This window comes from Takifugu rubripes, chromosome 13 (genome assembly GCF_901000725.2).
Source record: "Takifugu rubripes chromosome 13, fTakRub1.2, whole genome shotgun sequence".
NCBI lineage: Eukaryota > Metazoa > Chordata > Actinopteri > Tetraodontiformes > Tetraodontidae > Takifugu > Takifugu rubripes.
Genome location: NC_042297.1, coordinates 7,979,478 through 8,001,224, shown reverse-complemented (window position 1 = coordinate 8,001,224; position 21,747 = coordinate 7,979,478). Strand labels below are relative to the sequence as shown.

Here is a 21,747-nt window from a genome sequence, read left to right as displayed (position 1 = left end):
AGCAGATTTATTGTGCAAAACTCAACCATTTAGGCCGCATAATTCCAAGACGATTACATGCGCTTCCAAAGGTTCTTAGGTGAATTGAAGTCACAGCGTATCCAGTAATTAAATGCCAATTTTACACAACTACGCTAAAGCTGCTAAGTTATAATACGCAGGGCTGGTTCTGTCAATACAAGATAAAGTCAACATGGTTGTTGGATATTTTGACTGCATCCTTCTTTCACATATACCTAAGACCTGTGTTTGAGAACACTTGACAAAGAAACATGACTATAACATTCTTAAAAATGTTTTATTGTTCAAATTAAACCATATGAAACACAGCTCATGCTTTATCAGTTATTTAAAATGCGATACACAATGCGGATCGGGTCAGAGAAAAACATGATTACAGACCATGTTAATTGTCCCACATATGATTGTTGAAGCATCCATTTTTTTATTAAACCACATTAATCCCAGTGAGATATTCCCACATTTTTTTGTAATGACACTTGATGCTAGTTGAGTAGAAGGAATTCTGAGACGAAATCCCATTAGAGAAGTTGACACCAATACTGAAGATGGTGTCAACATCAACACACAGCAAGAGAAAATGTTATCACAAGAGAATTATGTGTTATTGAGAATATCGATAACAGAAAATCCAGCCGCAGCACTGTCCATTACACTTATATTGAGTGAGGCTTTGCTTTCTTCATCTTCGCTCAAAGCTCAGAGGGAAAATATCTTTTTATCTTTCAATAACATTTTTCTGTATGACACAAATGAAGGGAGCAAAAATAAAATCCTGTCTGTTACTGCATCTTGCAGTACACATATGATTTAACCCATTCAACACTCCCTGTAACCCTGTAAATAACTGATTTAATACAGAAAAATCTAATCGAGATAAAATAAATACTCAAACTGTATTACAACCACATCAACCGATGCTCCTGTAACTAATCAAAACACAGCCATTAAAAAATGATCCTCATTTCTTCATGGCCTTCTCCAGATATCCAATGAATCTTCTCAGATTAACCTTGATATTGTCCAATACACACAGCTGCTGTGGGCTGTACTTTCCTCTTCCTTCCTTACGAATCTACGATAAAAAAAAAAACATAGTAATAATACACAGTAAGTACCACAACTACGAAGAAAATAGTGTAAAACCATGAAACTAATGACAGAAGATATTTTGAGGGATGTCAACAATTGCAGGTCAATAATGTTGAAGTGTTTCAGAAGTGATGTAAACCAAAAGTGAACATCTGCTGTAATAACTCCTGGTACCTTGGCCTTAAAGACAGGCTGAAGTGCTTTCAGTGCAGGTAACAGCTGTATGTTTTCAGCAGCCGTCTCCGCCTCATCTCCATCAGCAAACACGTCAAATAGAGCATCAAGAGCTTCCCCATTTACGACCAGGTCTGCATCGGTGGTGGCCACTTGAAGTAAAGCCTTTCCAATCATCTGTAGGAGCAGATTATCTTAAGAGGAGGCGGAGCAGGAGGACAAGTATAGAGGCAGAAGACAGGCAGCAGTTTTACCTGAAGGGTTGCAGCAGTGCCCTTCTCTTTGGCTAGTGTGCTACCAGTGATTCCCAGAATGGCGACGGCATTGACCCTTACGCTGATGACCTCGCAGCATGTGCCTGCTTCACTCAGGCTCATCAGCTGCTGGGGGGTCATACACTAACAAAAACAACCACACAGATATTGAACTGTACGGGAGAAAATGTCTTCAAGTGTGTTTAGTCCTGGCAGGCAGTCGATGGGAGTCCAACAAGACTTCTGCAGTGCTGGGTAACAATTTATTAACTTATTCTTTATGTAAACAAATAATTTAATTAACTTAACATGTATTTTTAACATACATCCATCCATCCTCTACCGCTTATCTGGGGTCAGGTCGCGGGGGCAGCAGCCTAAGAAGAGAAGCCCAGACTTCCCTCTCCCCAGCTACTTCTTCCAGCTCATCCGGAGGGATCCCCAGGCGTTCCCAGGCCAGTCAAGAGACATAGTCTCTCCAACGTGTCCTGGGTCTTCCTGGGGGTATCCTACCGGAGGGACATGCCCTGAACACCTCACCAGGGAGGCGCCCAGGGGGCATCCTAACTAGGTGCCCAAGCCACCTCATCTGGCTCCTCTCAACGCGGAGGAGCAGCGGCTCTACTCCGAGCTCCTCCCAGATGGCAGAGCTTCTCACCCTATCTCTAAGGGAGAACCCAGCCACCCTACGGAGGAAGCTCATTTCAGCTGCTTGTACCCGTGATCTTGTTCTTTCGGTCATTACCCAAAGCTCATGACGTGAGGGTAGGAATGAAGATCGACTGGTAAATCTTCACCACTACGGACCGGTGCAGAGTCCGCATTACTGCTGACACCGCACCAATCCGCCTGTCAATCTCCTGCTCCATTCTTCCCTCACTCGTGAACAAGACCCCGAGGTACTTGAACTCCTCCACTTGGGGCAGGATCTCCTCCTTGACCCGGAGAAGGCACTCCACCTTTTTCCGGTTGAGAACCATGGCCTCGGATTTGGAGGTGCTGATTTTCATCCCAGCCGCTTCACATGCGGCGGCGAACCGATCCAGTGATAGTTGGAGGTCACAGGCCGATGACACCAACAGGACCACATCATCTGCAAAAAGCAGAGACCCGATCCTGAGGTCACCAAACTGGACCCCCTCAACACCATGACTGCACCTAGAAATTCTGTCCATAAAAATTATGAACAGAATCGGTGACAAAGGGCAGCCCTGGCGGAGGCCAACCCTCACCGGAAACGAGTTCGACTTACTGCCAGCAATGCGAACCAAACTCTGACACTGATCGTACAAGGAGCCGATGGCCCGCATCAGCGGGCCTGACACCCCATACTCTCGGAGGACCCCCCACAGGACCCCCCGAGGGACACGGTCGAATGCCTTCTCCAAGTCCACAAAACACATGTGGACTGGTTGGGCAAACTCCCATGCACCCTCGAAGACCCTGCTGAGAGTGTAGAGCTGGTCCACTGTTCCACGCCCAGGACGAAAACCACATTGCTCCTCCTGAATCCGAGGTTCGACTATCCGGCGGACCCTCCTCTCCAGTACCCCTGAATAGACCTTACCAGGGAGGCTCAGGAGTGTGATCCCCCTATAGTTGGAACACGCTCTCCAGTCCCCCTTCTTAAAAAGAGGGACTACCACCCCGGTCTGCCAATCCAGGGGCACCGCCCCCGATGTACACGCGATGTTGCAGAGTCGAGTCAACCACGACAGCCCTACAACATCCAGAGCCTTAAGGAACTCTGGGCGGATCTCATCCACCCCCGGGGCCTTGCCACCGAGGAGTTTTTTGACTACCTCGGCAACTTCAGCCCCGGAGATATGAGAGCCTATCCCCAGGTCCCGAGGCCCTGCTTCCTCATTGGAAGGTGTGTTTGTGGGATTGAGGAGGTCCTCGAAGTATTCCTTCCACTGATCCACAACATCCCGAGTTGAGGTCAGCAGCACACCATCACCACTATACACAGCGTTGACAGTGCACTGCTTCCCCCCCCTCAGACGCCGGGGATGGTGGTCCAGAACCTTTTCGAGGCCTTCCGAAAGTCGTTCTCCATGGCCTCACCGAACTCTTCCCATGCCCGGGTCTTTGCCTCGGCAACCGCCGTAGCTGCACTCCGCTCGTCCTGCCGGTACCTATCTGCTGCCTCAGGCGTATAAATGAACTATATTTGGCATTTTCTGTACCTGTGGGATGTTTTTGGAGGCAAGCTGCTGTAAGACGGACCGCATGGCACTGATGACAGCTTCCAGAAACTCTTCTTTGGGAATCTCTGAAAACAAATTCATTCAAGCTTATTTCGTACATCTTACTGCATTTCTCTTTACTTTATTTTAGATCTCAGCTAATAAGTTAAGTGTCATAAAAAAAACATAGACCTGCTGTGCCAAAAACCAGAGTGGACAGATGATGAGCTGCAGCCTGCAGGGTTGCAGCTCCACCCAGAGAGTCGGTATCCATGGCGGAGACGATGCTGTGGAGGCAGGTCAGCGCTCGAGACTGCACTCGCTGCATTCTAAATCAAACAACATGGGGTCAAAATATAGGGATGATCAAGGAAAAGGGAGAGGGTAGGGAAAGTTACTTTTTTATCAGACTTTTCCAGGAGGGACTCTGGTGACACACGTCTATGGCCTCCTTCCTGGGGAAGTCCGTCTTTTTGAGGACCTTAAATAAAAAACAAAAATATTCAATGATTACTATAAACCACTGCAGAGGGTGAAGTGGGATTAACCAGATTTGCATTACAGTTGCATCAGCAGGTCAAGAATAATCTGACAGATTAAAAGTGCATCAGTGAACCAATAATAATAAAGGATAAAGGGCTATTTGCCTTTTCAGGGATGTTGTGGCTAGTTAAGGCCCCGTGAATCTCAGCTGATAAACACAGTGGAGACATAAGACTGGACACTCCATCACAAAGCCCGTCTGGACCCATGTCGCTCTCATCGCTGCTCGATTGCTCCTCCCACTCATCATCAGATGGATCTAAACAGATAAAGCTGACTGATTACAGAGAACCACTGAAAGAGAGACACACACACACACACACGCACCATGAAAAAGGCATTTCTGTGCACTCAGAACATGCTTCTTATATCACCATTTCCAATACTGATGTTAATGTCACAGAAAATAATGTTGATGCAAAGTGCCTGTGGTCAGCGCTGCTATCTATGCCCACAACACTCACCGTCAGAGCAGCACATGTTGACGATGATCTCTAAGGACGTTTGCTGGGCCATCAGCAAGGCCGTTGCTTCCCCCAGCTCCTCCTTGTCCCCCTGGACAAAAACATGAAACCCTATTAGTAAGCTTCCTTTCAAAAATGTTAATCATTATCACTCAATTATCAGAAGCCTGGAACAAAGAACAGGTCCCGATTTTTAGAAATATAAAGAAATATAATCAAACTTTTACAACAGGAAAAAGCTAGATTTGAGACAAGCTTGGGAAGGGGACCTCAGTGAGTCAGATGAGAGGGACAGCTCCAGCTCACCCAAGGTCAGCTCCGGAGACTGTCACATGGTGGCAGCCAAAAACTGAACCCTAGTTGAACCTTGGTGGGTGTCCTGATATTGGTCCCTCTCACCCCACAATCTGTCTGGTCTGTCGGTCGGGCTCATGCTCCACTGAATCAACCCTGACTTTATTCACAAAACGTCACATCTAAACTAAATCACTTCATGACAGTAAAGAAAAGTGCAGCAAAATGTCCATCTTTAAAAGGTAGACAGCTGAGAGTTTTATTTTTCATCTTCAGTCACATATTAGAATGTTTGTGGTTTTGACTCAGGAAAGTTTGGTTTTGCAATTCAAGTATAAGGTGTGTTATCCTTTATCCAGTGCATAAAAAATGTCATGTCTGTCTAAATTACCTCGTTTTCCATGTGAATTATGAAAAAGCTGCAAAAAAAGTTGAATGAGGCTTCCATTGGTTTCCACAGTCGATATGTAATGGCAATGTAAAATAAATTATAACACAGAAATTCCTACAAATTGGAGTTGCTTTTATTACAAAGTATTTCTGGGTGACCTTTTACTTTAGGGATATTTTAAATTTAGAAGAGGGTAGAGGTGTTTCTGAAAGTATTCAAACATGTCTATTGACACTGGCTTGGATATGTTTGTGTGTGTGTATTGGGGTGGGGACTGATTTGCAACTTACAGGCAGGAGATCTGAGAAGTCGTTATCAGCCATCATGACTCTTTCATTCTTCTTGAGTTTTGCTTCCTCCTCATCACCCATCTCCTCCTCTGGATGTTCTCCCAGGCATTGCTCCTCCAGACCTGCCGGAGCTGCTCTGTTTGTGCAACGGCTCTCCTCTGCTTGTTTCAGTTCAATTATCAGTTCACCTGGGTCTAGGTCCAGGCACTGTGACAAGGTGGATACCACAGCGTTGAGGGTCTGGGCCTGACGGGCAGCTGGGAGACTGCCTTTCATGTTCCATAGGGTTCCTGTGTGACAAAGCAGGTACAGTTATCATCATAAGAACAATAAAAAAGAAACACCCCTGCTCACTTTACTCATTTAATGAATTTCACTCGTTACAAGTGACAAACCTGCAGCCAGGGATCTCAGGAGAGTGTGCGCCATGCTTTGCTGTGAGGACAGCAGTGCGTTCTCCAGGACTCCAAGAACAGTGGCATTCAAGCTGCGCAGCAGCTCAGGGTTATCATCAGTCACCGTGTGCAAACAATGAGCTGGAAACAAGCAGGACATGGCTCTTAGCTTCAGCCTCAGAAAAGGGACATATTTTAAATGTCAATAGAGGCATCACATGAGCAATTTTAGTACCTGTGATCAGAATTGTCAAACACAAGTGAGTAAACATAACAATTCCATCATTTCCCTTTTAATAGAACAACATCCCACCTGCAGATATGGCCAGCTCTACATTCTTAGAGTGTCTCTCCAGACACTGGACAACCAAATCCAGCAGATTGGCCTTGTTGAACACAGAGAGCGCCTGGCTACTGCTCTCACTGGACAGACAGCACAATATGACAGAGATATCTAGACATATTTATCAAGAACTACAAAAATAAAACTGCAGGACAATTCAGGCACAATAACCTATGGAATAATTAACATTAAGTGTTCTGCTCAGAAAAAAATTAAAAAATTAATTAGAATTGGGTTTTTTTATATATATACAGTATCAAAAGGTTCAAAAGTTACAGGACAAATTCACATAAGGAGCTAAAACATACCATCAAAACACTAAATTAGAAAAGAAAACACCAATACAGAGAGGAGTATCCTTGATTTTGAGTGATGTAACAGGAGTTTACACAGCAGTCTGTATTCGTCTAGACTGCTGTGCTAGCATTTCAGATGCTCTCCGGGTGTTTTTGGTGAAAATGTGATGACCCAGTTGAAGGATAGCTCAACATACAGCAGGGGGTTGCCACGGTTACAGAAACTCTCAATTTGTCAGCAATTTGTCAAAGTGTCAGAAAGGTCACTGTGATGTTTATGGCAAAAGGCTGACTTTCCACTAATTACTATGATTTTGTCAAAATTATTTTTTTTAATTTGTACGGTGAACTTACCACAGATTCCACAGCAAGTTCACAGCTTCATTGGCTACGTTCTCCACAGCATTCTTCTGTTCATTCATTGGCTCAGCAGACTCAAAACCAGCACAGCACTAAAAAGTAAACAACATTGGATTTCTGATGATGATAGAAACACAACTAAAACAAGTCTCAATGCCATCATGTTTTGAAACAGGGCCAATGTTTTAGCTCACTGACTATTGATAAAAACATGGATTTCAGGTGAAACACAACACCTCTCAGCAGTAAGACTTTGCCTCTGGTGAGGGTTTTTGTTTGGACACAGATCTGAGACATCCTGATTGTTATTACTCTGGAATGATCCCCAGTAGCCGAGAGCACGGCAGCGTGCTCAACAGTTGCTGATGGAGAAGAGGAGAAGTGATGGATGAGCTAAATACAGGAGTAGTCTCACCTCCCTGAGCAGTGCTGTCAGAGGAGTCATGACATCATGCTTCACCATGTCCTCACAAACCTCCTGACCGCCACATGCACTCAGGTTCCTGTCAAGCAGAGGTGAAGCAAAACACACAAACACAATCGCTCATTGTCTGGCAATGAAAAGGCTCCACTTATATTTCTGTGTTTAAGATTTAAAATCCAGTGTGTACTCATAATAAACACAGAGGGGGAGAAAAAGCACATTTGCTCACAATAGTTCATGAATCGATTATTATTCTATTTTTTTCCTGGCAAACACTTTTTGTGAAGTGGCGCCCCCTGTAGAAGCAACATGGCAAACACAAAAGGGATCATAAAGACGTGCAGTATAATACAATTTAAAAAAATAAAGCTGAAATTTTTAGAACATACACACATTTTTTGGTTGAAATGACACACATATTCTGTTTTAATGTGTTAATAAAATTAGGTAAACAATAGATGCTCAGGGATAACTGGAAACACATTTTTCATTATTAAATGAAATGCCTTGCTACCACGATCTAGATGGTCATTGAGGAGATTTACATTTTTTATGAGATGACAAGCCGTTTTCCTCAATATAATGATAGAAATGTAAATATAAAACTGTGTTTCAATGAGCATATTTGGTTTATAGTCACTAAATCCTAAGCAATGCAATTCAGGTTAGAACACGTTAAACACTGGGATTTATCCAACTCTGCAGGTACCATAGTCTGAACCACACCAACCCCAGCTCATTTTTAACATGGGATTAACTCAAGTTTATGAGGTCAAATAACAACAAGCAATGCCTTATTTTGTGAATGCACGTGTTGAGTGTGCATGTGTATGGGGAATAAAAGCAGATTTCATTATAGAAATATATGTTATTCTCTTGTGGTGCATGTGCCAAAAACTTGAGAATGCTGTCAACAGGTTCTGTACTTAAATCCATTGTTTAATCCTGGAAACGGACCATCAACATAAGTTATTCTACTACAAATTGGGTTAATATTTCAGAATCCTGGCTAAGTGAAAGACAATCTTTTTCATTTTTTTGATATTTGGCTTCCTCCTGGATGTGTTAGCATCATCCTCTGCAGAATCACTGGTAACAGCTGAATATCATGTTTCAAACTTGTGCAGAGGTTGGTTTAACACAACTGGATCTATCTGCAGCCCACAGCTCTGGAGTGGACTGCTTACCTGAGTGCTCCAGCAGCAGTTTCCCTGACGGCTAGGCTGTTGTCCAACAGCATTGGCCCCAGACGCCTCACTGCATCCCTTTGGAGAAATCCTGGGATGGTCTGACTCTGCTGAACCACCCTGGAAATGTTGGCACATGCCAATTCCCTCACATCTGGACTGGGACTCTGCAGCTGAGGACACACGTGCAAAAGATGAAAAGAAATAATGACAAATACCTCCACGTCAAAACTGTGTTTTATAGAACATATAAAATCCTAAATGTTAATGCTCGTAAGCCAAGTATTCAACATTATTTCGGATTACTTTTCAAAAACCAAAGTCGGATACTTCATTTACCCTCCACTAAAATACTTGAAAAAACAAACAGCAACATAGGTAGATATTCCAAAGAGCAGACTGGCTGTTTTCGTACTTTTTCCAACAACTCGGCAGCGGGACCATCGTTGTCACACTCCTCTGCGTCCACTTCCTTCACGTCGTTCACCGGCAGCCCCACTGAGAAGTGCGGCCGTTTAAACTTGGTTGTTTTACTTTTACCCATTTCGAGCTCTTATTAAAGTGCTAATCTAACGTCTAATGATATTATATTCTCTTTATCATACGGCTAAAACCGCCACTTATCAAAGACACATTGTAGCACAAGCTTAGTTGTCAGCCATGTGGAAGATTGCGCTTTGCCGTAAAGTGGTTTTGTCAACCGTCAACAGTGAAAATGGTCGCAAAATCCAGTGGAACGCAACATTGCTGTGAAGCAAATGCTAAAATATATTTACACCAGCCGAGTATTGTCTCTTTTCTCATCAAGGCAGAACACATATTTACACTTGTTTTTTTTTTTAATAGAGCAAATAATTGTAAAATAGAACAAAACAATTTGATAAAATACATATACAATAGACACAAATAAACACAGAACTAAGTAACCGGACTATACAAATAGATAAGGAGCTTGATTGGTGCCGCCATCTCATCCTCACTATTATAATAATCAATCAGTTCCTTTCTTCACAATGTCAGTTCCAGCGGATGAGGGTTACTGGATGTTTGGTCGAGGTTTGAGAATAAGTTTCCCCGTCTGTAAAGACAAAACATAACAGTAACATAACATGAGTTGAAATTGTTTCATCACAAAATAAAATAAAACATAACAGGCAAGTCCTGTATATGGAATTTGAAAGATGGCACCCATCACCATAATTATTTTTTTATACACAGGAAAATTTTAAATGAGAAATATAATAAATAATCTTTATATCTTAAATAATAAAGGACAAATTGGGTTTGTTCAGTCAGCTTGCACAACAATAGCCTTGCAAAGTTGAACTTTTATGATGATAAAGACTTGAAAAAAATGTGTCCACTTACATCATCACAGGACATGTTGTATTCTGCTAAAACTGTCCGACAACGGGCAGCAATACTGGAGACCCAAATGTCAAAGAAGTAAAACACAAGTCTTTTTCTTTAAAGTGCAACATTTTACACCTTTGAAAATTAGGTACCCTTCAGATGTGTCATGTTAAAAATGACTAAAAACCAAACTTTGACAAAGGATACATTGATGGTGCCACAACTCGTTTGTGTATCCCAGCAAAGAAGAGGGCTATGAGAGTGATGCAGCTTATTGTGAAGAAAGGATGATTCCACAATGAAGAAAAGAAAGAGACCTGAAGAACAAAAAAACCCCACCAAAAATAAAAACAAAAAAAGCCTTTGACTTTATTAAAGCTTGGTGAAGTCCATTCTACCATAGGGATTTTATAAAGGAGGGAAACCAATTTCAACTGGCAACAAATATTTACCTTTTGTGTATCAGGGTCTATTAACCAGTTCCAAGCCCCAGTAGCCGTACACACAGACACCACAATAAGAATCACTTTAAAAACAACAAAAAACAAACATACAATTTCCAATTATATGATGTTTTCCCACTTGTATCTTGAGCATGAGTCATTTTGGTGAAAAACAGGCAAAGTGTGTTACTAGTCTTCTACAAATTATTGCAGCTTTTAAAACAGTATGTTTAAGAAAATAACACTGAAGAAGAATAGAGCAGTCAAAGTCAGGGCCATGGCTTTGTTAGTCAGATACTTACTTCTCCACCTGCCTGTTGCCGGTTGCAAACAGGAAACATACTCCGTTAATCTCCTCTCAAAAGCCTTGAGGTCTGGAATATAATGGCAACAGTAAACCAAATAAACTGAATGATCTGTGAAATGCTGAGCAAATCATCAAAACTCAGACAATTTGACTTCTTAAAACGTCTAAGACCAACATGATTTCAGATTATAGTAATTACCCAAATAGTTGGTCGACAGCGGACATTTAATCACGTACTTTAACATTAACAAAGCCTCCGGAAAGAATTAAAAGCTTCAGAAAGTCTGAATATTTACTAAGTGTAAGTTAGCAAACATGCTAAGTGTAGTGAGCAGCCTTTCCATGTTTTGCCATTTTAAGATTGAATTTGAAAACTAGTGAGGGGGGTTATTACACCAATGTCTCAAGTAATGCCTAAACACGTAAGATATTTTGACAAGTGATATTTTAAGAAGCTTTCTGTGTTTTTTACCTTCAGCCTGTTCCAAGGAATTCATGCCTTCTCGTCCAAGAAGTCCAACGCTGTCTGTGACGTCACTTCCACTCCAACGATAGACACGGACGTTGACCAATCAGCGTCGCCTATTTTATATCTCTCTAACCTAATTGGCTGTAGTCACAAAAACTAAAAATTTAGCCTGAGGCTCCGTCTCACGCGTTAGGTGTAGTTCTCTAACGGAATTAAATATAACATTAATTGCTGTGAATTTGAAATAATTATATTATAAACAGTTATAAACATAATTACTTAATGACACACAGATATTCCGGCTGCGTTACTACAAGTGAGAAGATCAGCGCAGATTTTTACACATACGGGCTAATGTTGCCGCCTTGAATTTGTGAGAAAATGTTTTCTGCTTCATTTGAATGCAGCATCAAAAGAAAGAAGAGGGGATGCAGCTAACAAGATTAGTATTTGATATAATTTAAAGGTGTATGTAGTGCTTCACATAGGGGCCAGAGTAGTTTATCATAGGAATCATGCCACCCATCTACTGGAGAATTGGCAGAACAACACTAAAAAGCTCATCAGGGACTCTCCCCCTCCATGAACAGCCTGTCTGAACTCCTTCCATCAGGTCAGAGATATCTCAGTCTGAGATGCAGGACTCTGAGCCTCAGGGACAGGATGGTGTGCAGCCGTGACCCACCTCAACAAATAGATCAGTAGAAAATAGATGGATGGGTTTTGAATACTACTCCTGCGGATACTACTACTAATAATAATGCATTGTTATTTTAATAAGATTTTTTATTCTAATTATATATTTCTAAATTTAAAAAGCGTTTTGGGGAAAAGCATGCGTCCGAACGTCCCTTTGACGTCATGGCGTAGAGCGTACGTGTGTCCGGATGTAAACAGCACTCGGCGTACACATGGGCAGAAAATGGCTCCGAAGCTGGAGCGGTTCGTCAGTCCCTGGAAAGGTAATGGTTTGCGGGCGACAGTCAGGATCGAGGAGGGGGAGTTGGTGTATGTCACCGAGCCGTTGGCGTACTGTGTGTCCCAAAAACAGAGCAGAAATGTCTGCCACCAGTGCTTCACACGGTGAGACAGGAAGACTTTTTACACGATGATTTGATTTGACTGTCTAATGCACGTTTCCAAAATATTTGTTGTTATTCATTAATTTTGTTTCACTTTTTAAAGAAATTCACATGTGTGACATGCACGTGATGTTAAAAACCACAGTTTTCACAACCAGAAACTTACTGTAATTCAGGGTGTTTTCAATTCAGTTATTCAAAACTGAAAGTTATTCTTTCAATCGGTCACTAGATGGCGATGTTGCTCTGAACTAGTTTTGAGGGCAACAAGACGGATTTACCGTCGTTTTTAATCTAAATGAATTTTTTAATCTTACCCTCTTCAACGCTCCTCTGAGAGGGATGATTTGTTTTGATGAGTTTTCCATCTTGTACCAGGTGGTTCTGCCAGATATAATTTGGGTGACCAGTGGGATTAGGAGTCATTCTGTGATACACGTTTGTTAATTGAATTAAAACCTTTTATTCAAATTAATTCTGCAGATTTTCACATTAATTTTGACAGCCATACTTTTACATCTTCAGTGGTTCTACCTTATGACTGAAAAAAAAAACCTGGTTTATCCTCTGGCACAATCTCATCCTTGGAAAGCAGTCACTGTATAAAATAAATCCCTTGATCACCTATATGGTGTTGATTGAAATTTGACCTCTGCATTTAATCTGCCCTGGGGAGTAATGGGCAGCTGGAGCTCAAGGAGCCAGACCCAGATAAGGAGCCAGTAGCATCGTTCAAGAGCCAATGCACTTGAAGAGGGAGATGGGTGTGTCGCTATGCACTGCCTGCCATCAGTGACCAGAGTAAGAGTGGTGTGTTTCACCCCTGAAATACAGCTTTAACAGCTTTATTGGTGATAATCTTTATGCAATCATGCAGCCGAGTCACGATCTAACGAGATAAAGCAATGTGCAGTGTATCATTTTAATTGTCAGTCGGTCTCCAATGGTGATTAAAGAGTATTTATAACATTGTAGTTTTAGGGCCAATGCATTTTATCATCTGTTTGCATCTGTGACACACAGACGCATATTGAATGTGACCTATCATTCATATCTGTTTGGTTATTGGATTTCTTAATATTGTGGTGACAATGTGTTTTTTTTTTTGTCATTTTTGCAGCTGTGACAGTCGTTCCCTCCCTTCTTTCTTTCTTCTTCTGCTACCATTTGTAACTATGAAATTATCATATGACATCTACTCAATAGCTCCAGAAACATCCACCCTCTCACACATGATGGAGTAATAAAGAAAAAAATCAATACTAAATTAACCAGGTTGGGCCACCACCGCTTCCATTATTTTTCCTTTTGCTTTGGGCAAGTGTGTGTGTGTGTGGCTGTGTGTGTGTTAAAGAAAAACTGAGGAAATTTTGCAGCATGGGATGAGGATGTTAGGACATTGAATAACTGTCATGGTTGCATCTTTTTTGCTCGTGGCTGACACATCTGCTGTTCCACATCCTTTATTGCACTGTGATTAGAGAGGTGTGAAGATTGTCTTTGTGTCACCAAACACTTGTAGGAAACAACATACATGTTCACGTTTGTGGATGAGCCTGAGAAGGTCAAAGGTTGGCTTCCTTTTGCTTGTGGCAGTGTTTGGTCAGTGTGAGCATAAACACACATACAGCCTCATTTATACTGACTAATCTAGATGATGCTACCAGTGGGGGAATTTCACTTCACAGTTTACTGGATGGAATTTGTTCCTATTCCTGGTGCTGAGCTATCAGATGTTTCAAGACAGCCCAAGTATTCTTGTTTTACAAAATCATATAAAACATCAGTGATCGACATGTTGTTGGCAACAGTTTTGCTCTAAATATGTTTGCGGTGAGCTGTGAACAGACTGAATCCCAACCAGTTAACATTTGACTGGAGCTAAAAACTGAGAGAGGAAGATGAGACAGAAATAGAAGAAAGGACACACACATACACGCACACACACATCTAACTTCTGCTTTCATCTGACAAACTACATAAAAAACACCTTATCAAACTCACCAAACTGTCTGTGTGTGTGTTATGTAATGGGGCTAAGGCAGCACTGGTTCATGTCAGATGAAGTCTTTGTGTTTGACACCAATCTCTCAGTCGTTCTCTCTTTGGACCACGGAGCACAAACGTCAGAGCAATCGCATCCATAAGAACAAACTTTTGATTGAAAGTCATGAAAAACACACTTCCAGAGTATCTTTATTATTCCAAACAACAAGAAATATGGACACGTGGTTAACATGAGACTGTTCTATTTTCAGCCAGATGGAATTTGAGCCGATCAAATGAAAGAAAGGGGCCACCGTTGGATGATGAAGCGCTCTAAGATCATCACACTGCTTTGTCAGCGAATCCTTTTATTGTTGAATTTATTTATTTCTGTCATCTGCACGAACACGGTCTGCTTTGTACACTTATCTGGAGATTCGCCTGCTGAACTCACACATGAAGGGCATTTGGAGTTGGGGGGCGGCAGGATGTTGTGAAAAAATGAAGGCTTATGGGTGTTGCTTTACCAAAAACATAATTTAGATGGAAAATATTCTTTCTTACCCCTCCCTCTCTGTCTCTCCCTCCCCCTCCCTCTCATCCTCTCCCACTCTCTCTCCCTCCTCTCATCCTCTCTGTCTTTTTCTCTGTCCTCTCTCCCTCTCCCATTTTCTCCTCCTCTCTCCATCTCTTCTCTCTCTCATCCTCTCTCCCTCTCATCCTCTCTCTCTCTAATCCTCTCTCCCTCTCTCATCCTCTCTTTCGCCCTCTGTCTCTCTCATCCCCCTACTTTGTCTTGATTAGTTGCTGTAGTGTGTAAAGTCTAACGTTATCCTTCTGCATTAGATCACATTCTGCACTGTTAGTGACATTAGATGGCGGTATTGTCCCTTTGGGAAGTGTTTGTTGAATTTATTGACTACTCATCCTTCCATTCTTGCCTTTACATGGCCATGCACAGGTGTTGATGGGAAGGCACAAAGAGTTTTCAGGGGAAACAAGTGGCTCAGTCAGACCAGATGCAGCCTGATTTATCTATTTCCTTTTCACACCATTCAACCATTTTAAAGGTGTCAGAAACACTTCTGTTGATTTCCTATATGTTAATATTTTTCATTTGCCGTGCACAAACGTGTCCATGCACACCATTACCTGTCATTTTGGAATAGTAGTATCATGCTGCGTTGACCAGTCAGCCTAGAAATGAAAAAATCCACTCATGCATGACCAGACTATCTGTAGAACCACACTGATTATTAAAACACACAGATGCATGCACATGCACACACACACACACGCGCGCATGTGCGTACACAAATCTTAGACTTTACCGCAACCACTGCCCAGATGAAATTAATTACCATGTTTTACACACCCATACACTTCAGAGACACGTTGATCTGGACCTAATTAGGTACCAGCAAGTGCAGATGTATCACAGCTCAAGAGTGCACATCTCTGCGTCTGCATATCAGGGTTCATGTCACGTCCTTCATGGTCTGCTGGCCATTTTGTCCCGTTCTTGTATTTTCTTGAGGTTTTCTTTTAGTATTTTAAGGTGTTATGGTGAATGGTGTGTCCTGCGAGGGATGGGTGACCTAACCCGGGTTCATTCCTGCCCCTCAGCCAGTGACTGCTGGGATAGACTGCAGAAGTCCTTCCATATGGGCCATGGCCAGAAGGTGTGCTGTGTCAGGCCCATACGCCAGTATTTATGGGGCTGTTGGGGGCAGTAATAAAGAAGCACAACCACTTTTCCTTTGTGCAGGGAGGAAAAAGATGAGCTCTAGCAGAACCCAACAAAATGATCTCCAGCAAGCCAACCGCATTCATGCTTCTGTCCAGACTGTCACAGCCTCTTTGAAGGTGGCTCCTGAGCTGGCAGCTTGGCACTGCGCACCCCGATTGGAGTTTGTCAGAGAACGCCAAAACTGGTTATCCTCCACATTGGTTCCCTGTTCTCTTCTCGGATGAGAGCAGGTTCACACTGAGTACATATGACAGACTCAAGAGAATCTGGAGACGCAGCTGCATGTGTTGTTGCATCCACTGCAGTGCAAACACAGATGGACCAGGAGATGCCTGATGCCCCAGTACAGGGTTTCCAAGTACCGTAGAATATTAATTCCTGAGAGGTGGAAGGTTATGTTTATTTTTAGCCAATGTATTTGAGAATGCAGACAATGAGTATTCTTGCATATTGAATCAATACTTAAGATGGTTATTGTGAAAGATCTGTAACAATATTCCTTGACTGTTGAGTGGTGCAGAGTAACAGAATGGTATAAAAGGAGAACAGCACAATGACTTTGTCAGGTGGAATTGAACAAAGTAAGAAAGCCTGACAGTGACAGGTTTCCAGGTTTGCAGACACTGAGAAAGAAGAAAGACTGTCTCTTTTAAATTCAACGTTCTGTATTACTGAAAACTCATTTAATGTTATTCATGAGTAATCCTGCAGCGGTACATCCAAAAGTCCTTTTCTTCTTAAAATTTGTCAGAAAGATGTAAGATGGGAGGAAGAATTTAGAAGAAGTATGGAAGGAGCCTGAGGAGAGAGTGCTGAGATCAGACGGATGATGAGAAAGTATCATAATCTCTGCATTAAGATAAGGACTCTTTGTCAACTATAATAATATGAGAGAGGGTTTGTTATTTATTCCCTTCTTTTTATCATCCACATATATAAATTTAGCCTTGTTCATTCTTTGGTTCACCACATCTACAGTCTGTAGCAATATATTTTTGTGGCCTGAGGCTGATTTTTGGGCCATCTTTATGTATTTGAACAAGGAAATAATGTGAATAAAATGTACAGTATAGGTTTTTTCCGCTGAATTGCTTTATCCCCAAAGGACAAAAGAATAAACAGTCATATGCTGCTGCTGCAGTCCATATTTCATTCTTGTTTCGTTCTCATTCTTGTAATGAGAGGAACGGTATCCTGAGTCACATGACCTTTACCAAGTCTAGATGTTCATTTTTATTTATCAGAGATATGAATTTTGCTGCCAGGGTTATAAGACCAGAATCTGCACGCTGCTGTGTGTGTTTGGGAAGGTAAATTCTCAGAGCTTATCTGTCTGCAGGCAGTCAGAATAACAGTCGACATGTTGGTGCCGTTGAGCATTAATGCTGTTTAGTATCTGCATAAAAGGTGGCAGATGAATCTATTTGCCTCCTACTCCTTGTCAGGTGGTGCATCTGCAATGACTCTGAGCTGTGAATGCCTATAAGTCCTGATTGGTTAAAAATAAATGTAATTTGAAGTAGTACTTGAAATTAGGGTTGGGTTGAATTTAATCAAACACAGAAGCATGCTCTTCTCTCTGGAAGATAACTGTTTAAGCAAAGAAAAGCCACAAATTAAGATGTAAATTTACTCTCCCGGACTGACCTTCAGTATATGTGCATGAAAGATGGATGGACTTCCTGTTGGTGAGCTAGACCGTCATTTGTTCTGACCGAAGTCTTTAGTGTCTGTGTTTTGTTTCTGCTTCTCCAGTCGAAGCTGTGCAGAACCTCTCAGTGTTTGGTTCTAGCCTCTTCCTATCTGTCATTACCGCTTCAGCTCCTGAAGTACACGCGTGTGTTTTTAAACTATGGGTGGCTTCCTCGTTCCTGGAACATCTCAGCGTGATAAGAATAGCTGTGTTTTCATCACAGGCTGAGAAAATAAATGTAAGCATTAGATTTCAGACCACAAAATCCACTACAAACAAGGCAGGAGAGGGGAGACAGAAGCCAACATGATGAAGAGGGTCTAAGAGAAGGTGATTTTTGGATACATGACAAAGCCTCAGAGGACCTCCAATCATATACAACGGTCCAGTCAGCTTTAGTTCTTAAAGTAAAAAAGAGAACTGCTGGTGCCGAGTGTGGTAGGTTTGTGTGTTCATATCATGTCTGTTTTTGCCTTTAAGGTTGTTCTAATGTCAGCTGTTACATACATGAGCAAGACCATTGTAATCATTATCTCCATCAATCCTTACGTATTTAACATGATCCCATTTTGAGTGTTAACCTAAAAGCTCTCTTTGTTGTGGTGAATCAGCAATATTTGATCATTTTCATGCAATAATAATCTTCTCATGAACTACTGCCAAAGAAGCCTTGGGGGTCCACGACCCCCTGCACCTATCACTGGGATGTTGGAGTGAGTCCATCGTTAAAGATGATGTGTGGTCAGCCTTGACACAGATTTGCGTTCTGTGAACTCAGTTGTGTATACAGTTACAGTCCTGTATCATTCATGCGCCTCAGCATGTTCAGTGTGTGTGTGTGTGTGTGAGAGAGAGAGAGTGGCTGTCATTCTCTGTTTATAGAGGGAAAATGGAAAGAGTGTTGGCCTTTAACAGAAAACAATGATGTCAAATTCTTTTATGTGATTATTTGGGGGCAAACTTCCCATTTTAATCGCTTTGGTTTCTTTTCTCCCCTACTGTTTCTTTGACATGTTTAAAGGGTGAAAAAAATGAGATGTTTCCATCTTTTTTCCAGACATGAAACTTTATTAAGATGTTCGCAGTGCAAGATGGCCCGATACTGTAGTGCCACTTGTCAGGTACCGTACTGCAAGTGCATTTGTGTACAAGTCTATCTGGCTGTTTGCTAAGATAGAGTTTCTCTCTGCAGAGACGAGCGTGGTCTGACCATAAAAGAGAATGTAAGTGTCTCCAAAGTCTCCTTCCCAGAATTCCCACAGACTCAGTCCGGCTGGCTGCAAGACTCATCTTCGCTATGGTACGATTCTGACATCGCTCACAGTTATGATACATGATCAGAAAAAAAAATTGATACAACAGAACTAACCATTTGTTGCTGGTGTGTTTGGAAGAATATTTAGTCTGCTCGGAAAACATTTCATTTGAGGGGTCCTTCAAATCCTCAAAAATAGCCAAGGAAGAAGTGAAATACTGATCTGTCTTCTTGTTTTAATTCTAGTTGAGTTCATGTAGCAGCGGTAGCGAAGAGCTCTACACTTTAGAAGAACATGAGTCACGTAAGTGTGTGTTTTTCTTGAGTCTGATGCCAGAAAGGAAGAAATGTTGTTTTCTTACTCACATTTGTTCTCTTCCATCATCCTGGGGCCCAGAGATGTGAAGGTATACAGATGTCTCGACTAATGATATGTGTGGGTGTGTGTTTTATGCTTTCTTACAGACCTGACATCTTTGTCTGAGCAGAGGAAACAAGGTTTGTCTCAGCTGGCCACCATGTTAAAGCTCTACCTGCATAAGGAGGTACCTGACCTGCCACAGGACACACCGTCACTGTCCTCCTGCAGAGATGCCCTCAGCCTCATCGCAAAGGTCAGCTCCGTGCTTTTCTACCATATAAACATGCTGAATTTGTCCTTGAAGAATCACCAAGAATTGACATGAAATCAAACTTTAACATTTAACATTCAAATCTACCCTCTCAGAATGAACATGCTCATAGTACATATTTATACATACTCATAGAATTATATTGCTGACTAAATTGTGAAAAAGGCAGTAGATAAAACCTCCCTTGCATCACTTTCAAAGGATGCATCATAGGTGATTCATACCTGTGAACTAAACCAGAGCATCTTTGGAAAGGATGAGGGATCAACTTCATTAATTGGAAATCACCTCCAGCTGTTGTATCTGCAAAGTCTGGAGTTATGAGGAAATGGAGCACATACAGCAATAACACTACTATTCAAACAGCTGTCCAGCTGTTTGTAGCCTCTCTGATGCAGGCGATGAGGTCTGTGTATAGACTGAGACTAGACAAGACTATTAAAACTACCACAGTACAAGCTGAATATAAATCTCCTGATTGCTTTTGTATTGAGTCACAAGATATATGAGCACTGGGACACACACACACACACAGATCCTTGTACTTCTATCCTTTCTGAGGACTTCCATAGCATAATACATTCCCCAACCCCAACAATCCAAGACACACACACACACACACAGGTAAAATAGCCTAACCGCGCATGAACCTATAGAACATAAATACATACCAGCTTTTACAAAGACCCCAACATTTGTCTAAGTGCTTCCCAGTATCTATCATTAGTTCCTCGTGTCTGTGTGTGTGTGTGTGTGTGTGTGTGTGTGTGTGTGTGTGTGTGTGTGTGTCTGTGTGTCTGTGTCTGTGTGTGTGTGTCTGTGTGTGTGTGTGTTCCCAAAACAACCTGAGGCTGTATTTGCCTAAAACACACCAGCTGGCTTCTCTAGAACTTTAACTAGAAGGTTGTTCCATGTGAACAGATGTTTGATTTCTGTATTGGATGTTTCTCACTAAAACAGCTCATGTGTTCAGGTAAAAACAAAATGTTGGGCTCATATACCATGTTTAAATAGAGCACATCAGCAGCAGTGGTGGTTTTAACTCTTTTGGGGGCTGGGCTGAGAAGTGGAGGGCTCTTGGTTTAAGACCCGGTGACAAAACATGGACAGTAGGTAGTAGAGGAAGGTGCCAGAATACATTCAGAGCTCTGCAGAGGTACCCTTGAGCAAGGTGCTGTACGAACAACCTTTGCAATGAGCTGGGAACTCATCCAGGGGTGGACCCTGCCTTCACCCACTCCCCATGACCCCCAAAAGAAAACAAAACCATGTGATTTAGAGGTGATTTAATGTGACAACCTCATTAACATGAGAATTATAAACTTTATGAATCAACATGTTGCAGGTTTCACTCCCTGTGGTTGAGTTATTTTCTAGCCTGCCAACAGGGGGCACTGTGTTCACAGCATGACCAGGATCATGTGTTAATGATCTGAAGCTTCCTTTCATTCACTTTTGTTTTTCTTTCTGCCTCAGAAAGCTTTGCTGGACTTTCCTTCTTTTTGTTTTTCTTTTTTTCCCTCTCTGCCATCTCATCAGGATGGATCTGTCTGTGTTTGTGTCTTTTCATCTGCTTCTTCTGCTGCTGTTTGTTTTTCTGTGTATTTTCATGTCTCTTTCTTTATTATTTTTCCCAATCCATTCAACATTCCCTCCTTCTCTCTCTCTTTCTTTTTTGGTTTAATGGCTGAAGTACATAACAAATGAGAAGTTTATTAGTGTGTATTTGGAAATGTTGAGCAAGCATACCAAAATAGGTCATTAGTGTGTGTCTTCTGGGTCTAGTTTTTTACAGTGGGGGAGCATTTTGTGCAATAAAACCATTCTTTATGCTAATAGCTACTCCCTCCACAGCCCACTAATAGTCTTACACAAACACACGCGTGCATGTGCGCCAATTTGCACAATGAAGTCATGCCACAGCATCGTTACTTCTCTTAATATACCCAAGAGAACCAAAAACAATGGAGTGAGGGAGTGTGAGCATTTGTGTGAGTTGGTGCTTCGTCGCTCCAGTGTAAATGATTTTTCTGTCTGCCTGCCTGTCTGTCTGTCTGCCT

General features: G+C 42.0%; 3 protein-coding genes across 3 annotated transcripts in view; 1 reads left to right on the top strand and 2 right to left on the bottom strand.

Moving 5' to 3' along the window:
- Window positions 1-284: 284 nt before the first annotated feature.
- heatr3 (HEAT repeat containing 3) lies at window positions 285-9,422 on the bottom strand. Its single transcript, XM_003969546.3, has 15 exons — window positions 9,133-9,422; window positions 8,718-8,890; window positions 7,522-7,609; window positions 7,101-7,198; window positions 6,421-6,530; window positions 6,108-6,248; window positions 5,713-6,002; window positions 4,738-4,828; window positions 4,378-4,532; window positions 4,129-4,211; window positions 3,923-4,059; window positions 3,731-3,816; window positions 1,542-1,685; window positions 1,288-1,464; window positions 285-1,096 (listed from the first exon to the last, which is right to left on the bottom strand). The coding sequence occupies exons 1-15, from the start codon at window positions 9,259-9,261 to the stop codon at window positions 983-985; spliced, it is 2,016 nt and encodes a 671-aa protein (XP_003969595.2). The 5' UTR covers window positions 9,262-9,422; the 3' UTR covers window positions 285-982.
- Window positions 9,423-9,537: 115 nt separating this feature from the next.
- cnep1r1 (CTD nuclear envelope phosphatase 1 regulatory subunit 1) lies at window positions 9,538-11,377 on the bottom strand. The gene is made up of 6 exons (XM_003969525.3): window positions 11,293-11,377; window positions 10,816-10,887; window positions 10,523-10,596; window positions 10,278-10,387; window positions 10,086-10,140; window positions 9,538-9,795 (listed from the first exon to the last, which is right to left on the bottom strand). Exons 1-6 carry the CDS (start codon window positions 11,315-11,317, stop codon window positions 9,754-9,756), a joined length of 378 nt encoding a protein of 125 aa, XP_003969574.1. The 5' UTR covers window positions 11,318-11,377; the 3' UTR covers window positions 9,538-9,753.
- Window positions 11,378-12,186: 809 nt separating this feature from the next.
- The window catches only part of smyd3 (SET and MYND domain containing 3), a 34,288-nt gene continuing 24,727 nt past the window's right edge, over window positions 12,187-21,747 (top strand). The window contains exons 1-5 of the mRNA XM_003969545.3: window positions 12,187-12,372; window positions 18,858-18,921; window positions 18,993-19,100; window positions 19,302-19,359; window positions 19,521-19,669. Coding sequence (XP_003969594.2) covers window positions 12,212-12,372; window positions 18,858-18,921; window positions 18,993-19,100; window positions 19,302-19,359; window positions 19,521-19,669 — 540 coding nt within the window. The 5' untranslated portion in view covers window positions 12,187-12,211. The remainder of the gene's footprint in view (window positions 12,373-18,857; window positions 18,922-18,992; window positions 19,101-19,301; window positions 19,360-19,520; window positions 19,670-21,747) is intronic.

What these genes read in the sequence shown, in the direction of transcription:
- heatr3 (XM_003969546.3), bottom strand. Translation starts at nt 9,261, where the DNA reads ATGGGTAAAAGTAAAACAACCAAGTTTAAACGGCCGCACTTCTCAGTG. An exon ending in TGACAGCACTGCTCAGGGAG is followed by an intron (nt 7,199 to 7,521) that starts GTGAGACTACTC and finishes TTTACTTTTTAG; the next exon opens with TGCTGTGCTGGTTTTGAGTC. An exon ending in CAACATGTGCTGCTCTGACG is followed by an intron (nt 4,533 to 4,737) that starts GTGAGTGTTGTG and finishes TTATCTGTTTAG; the next exon opens with ATCCATCTGATGATGAGTGG.
- cnep1r1 (XM_003969525.3), bottom strand. Translation starts at nt 11,317, where the DNA reads ATGAATTCCTTGGAACAGGCTGAAG. An exon ending in GGCAACAGGCAGGTGGAGAA is followed by an intron (nt 10,597 to 10,815) that starts GTAAGTATCTGA and finishes TTGTTTTTAAAG; the next exon opens with TGATTCTTATTGTGGTGTCT. An exon ending in TAGACCCTGATACACAAAAG is followed by an intron (nt 10,388 to 10,522) that starts GTAAATATTTGT and finishes TTTGTTCTTCAG; the next exon opens with GTCTCTTTCTTTTCTTCATT.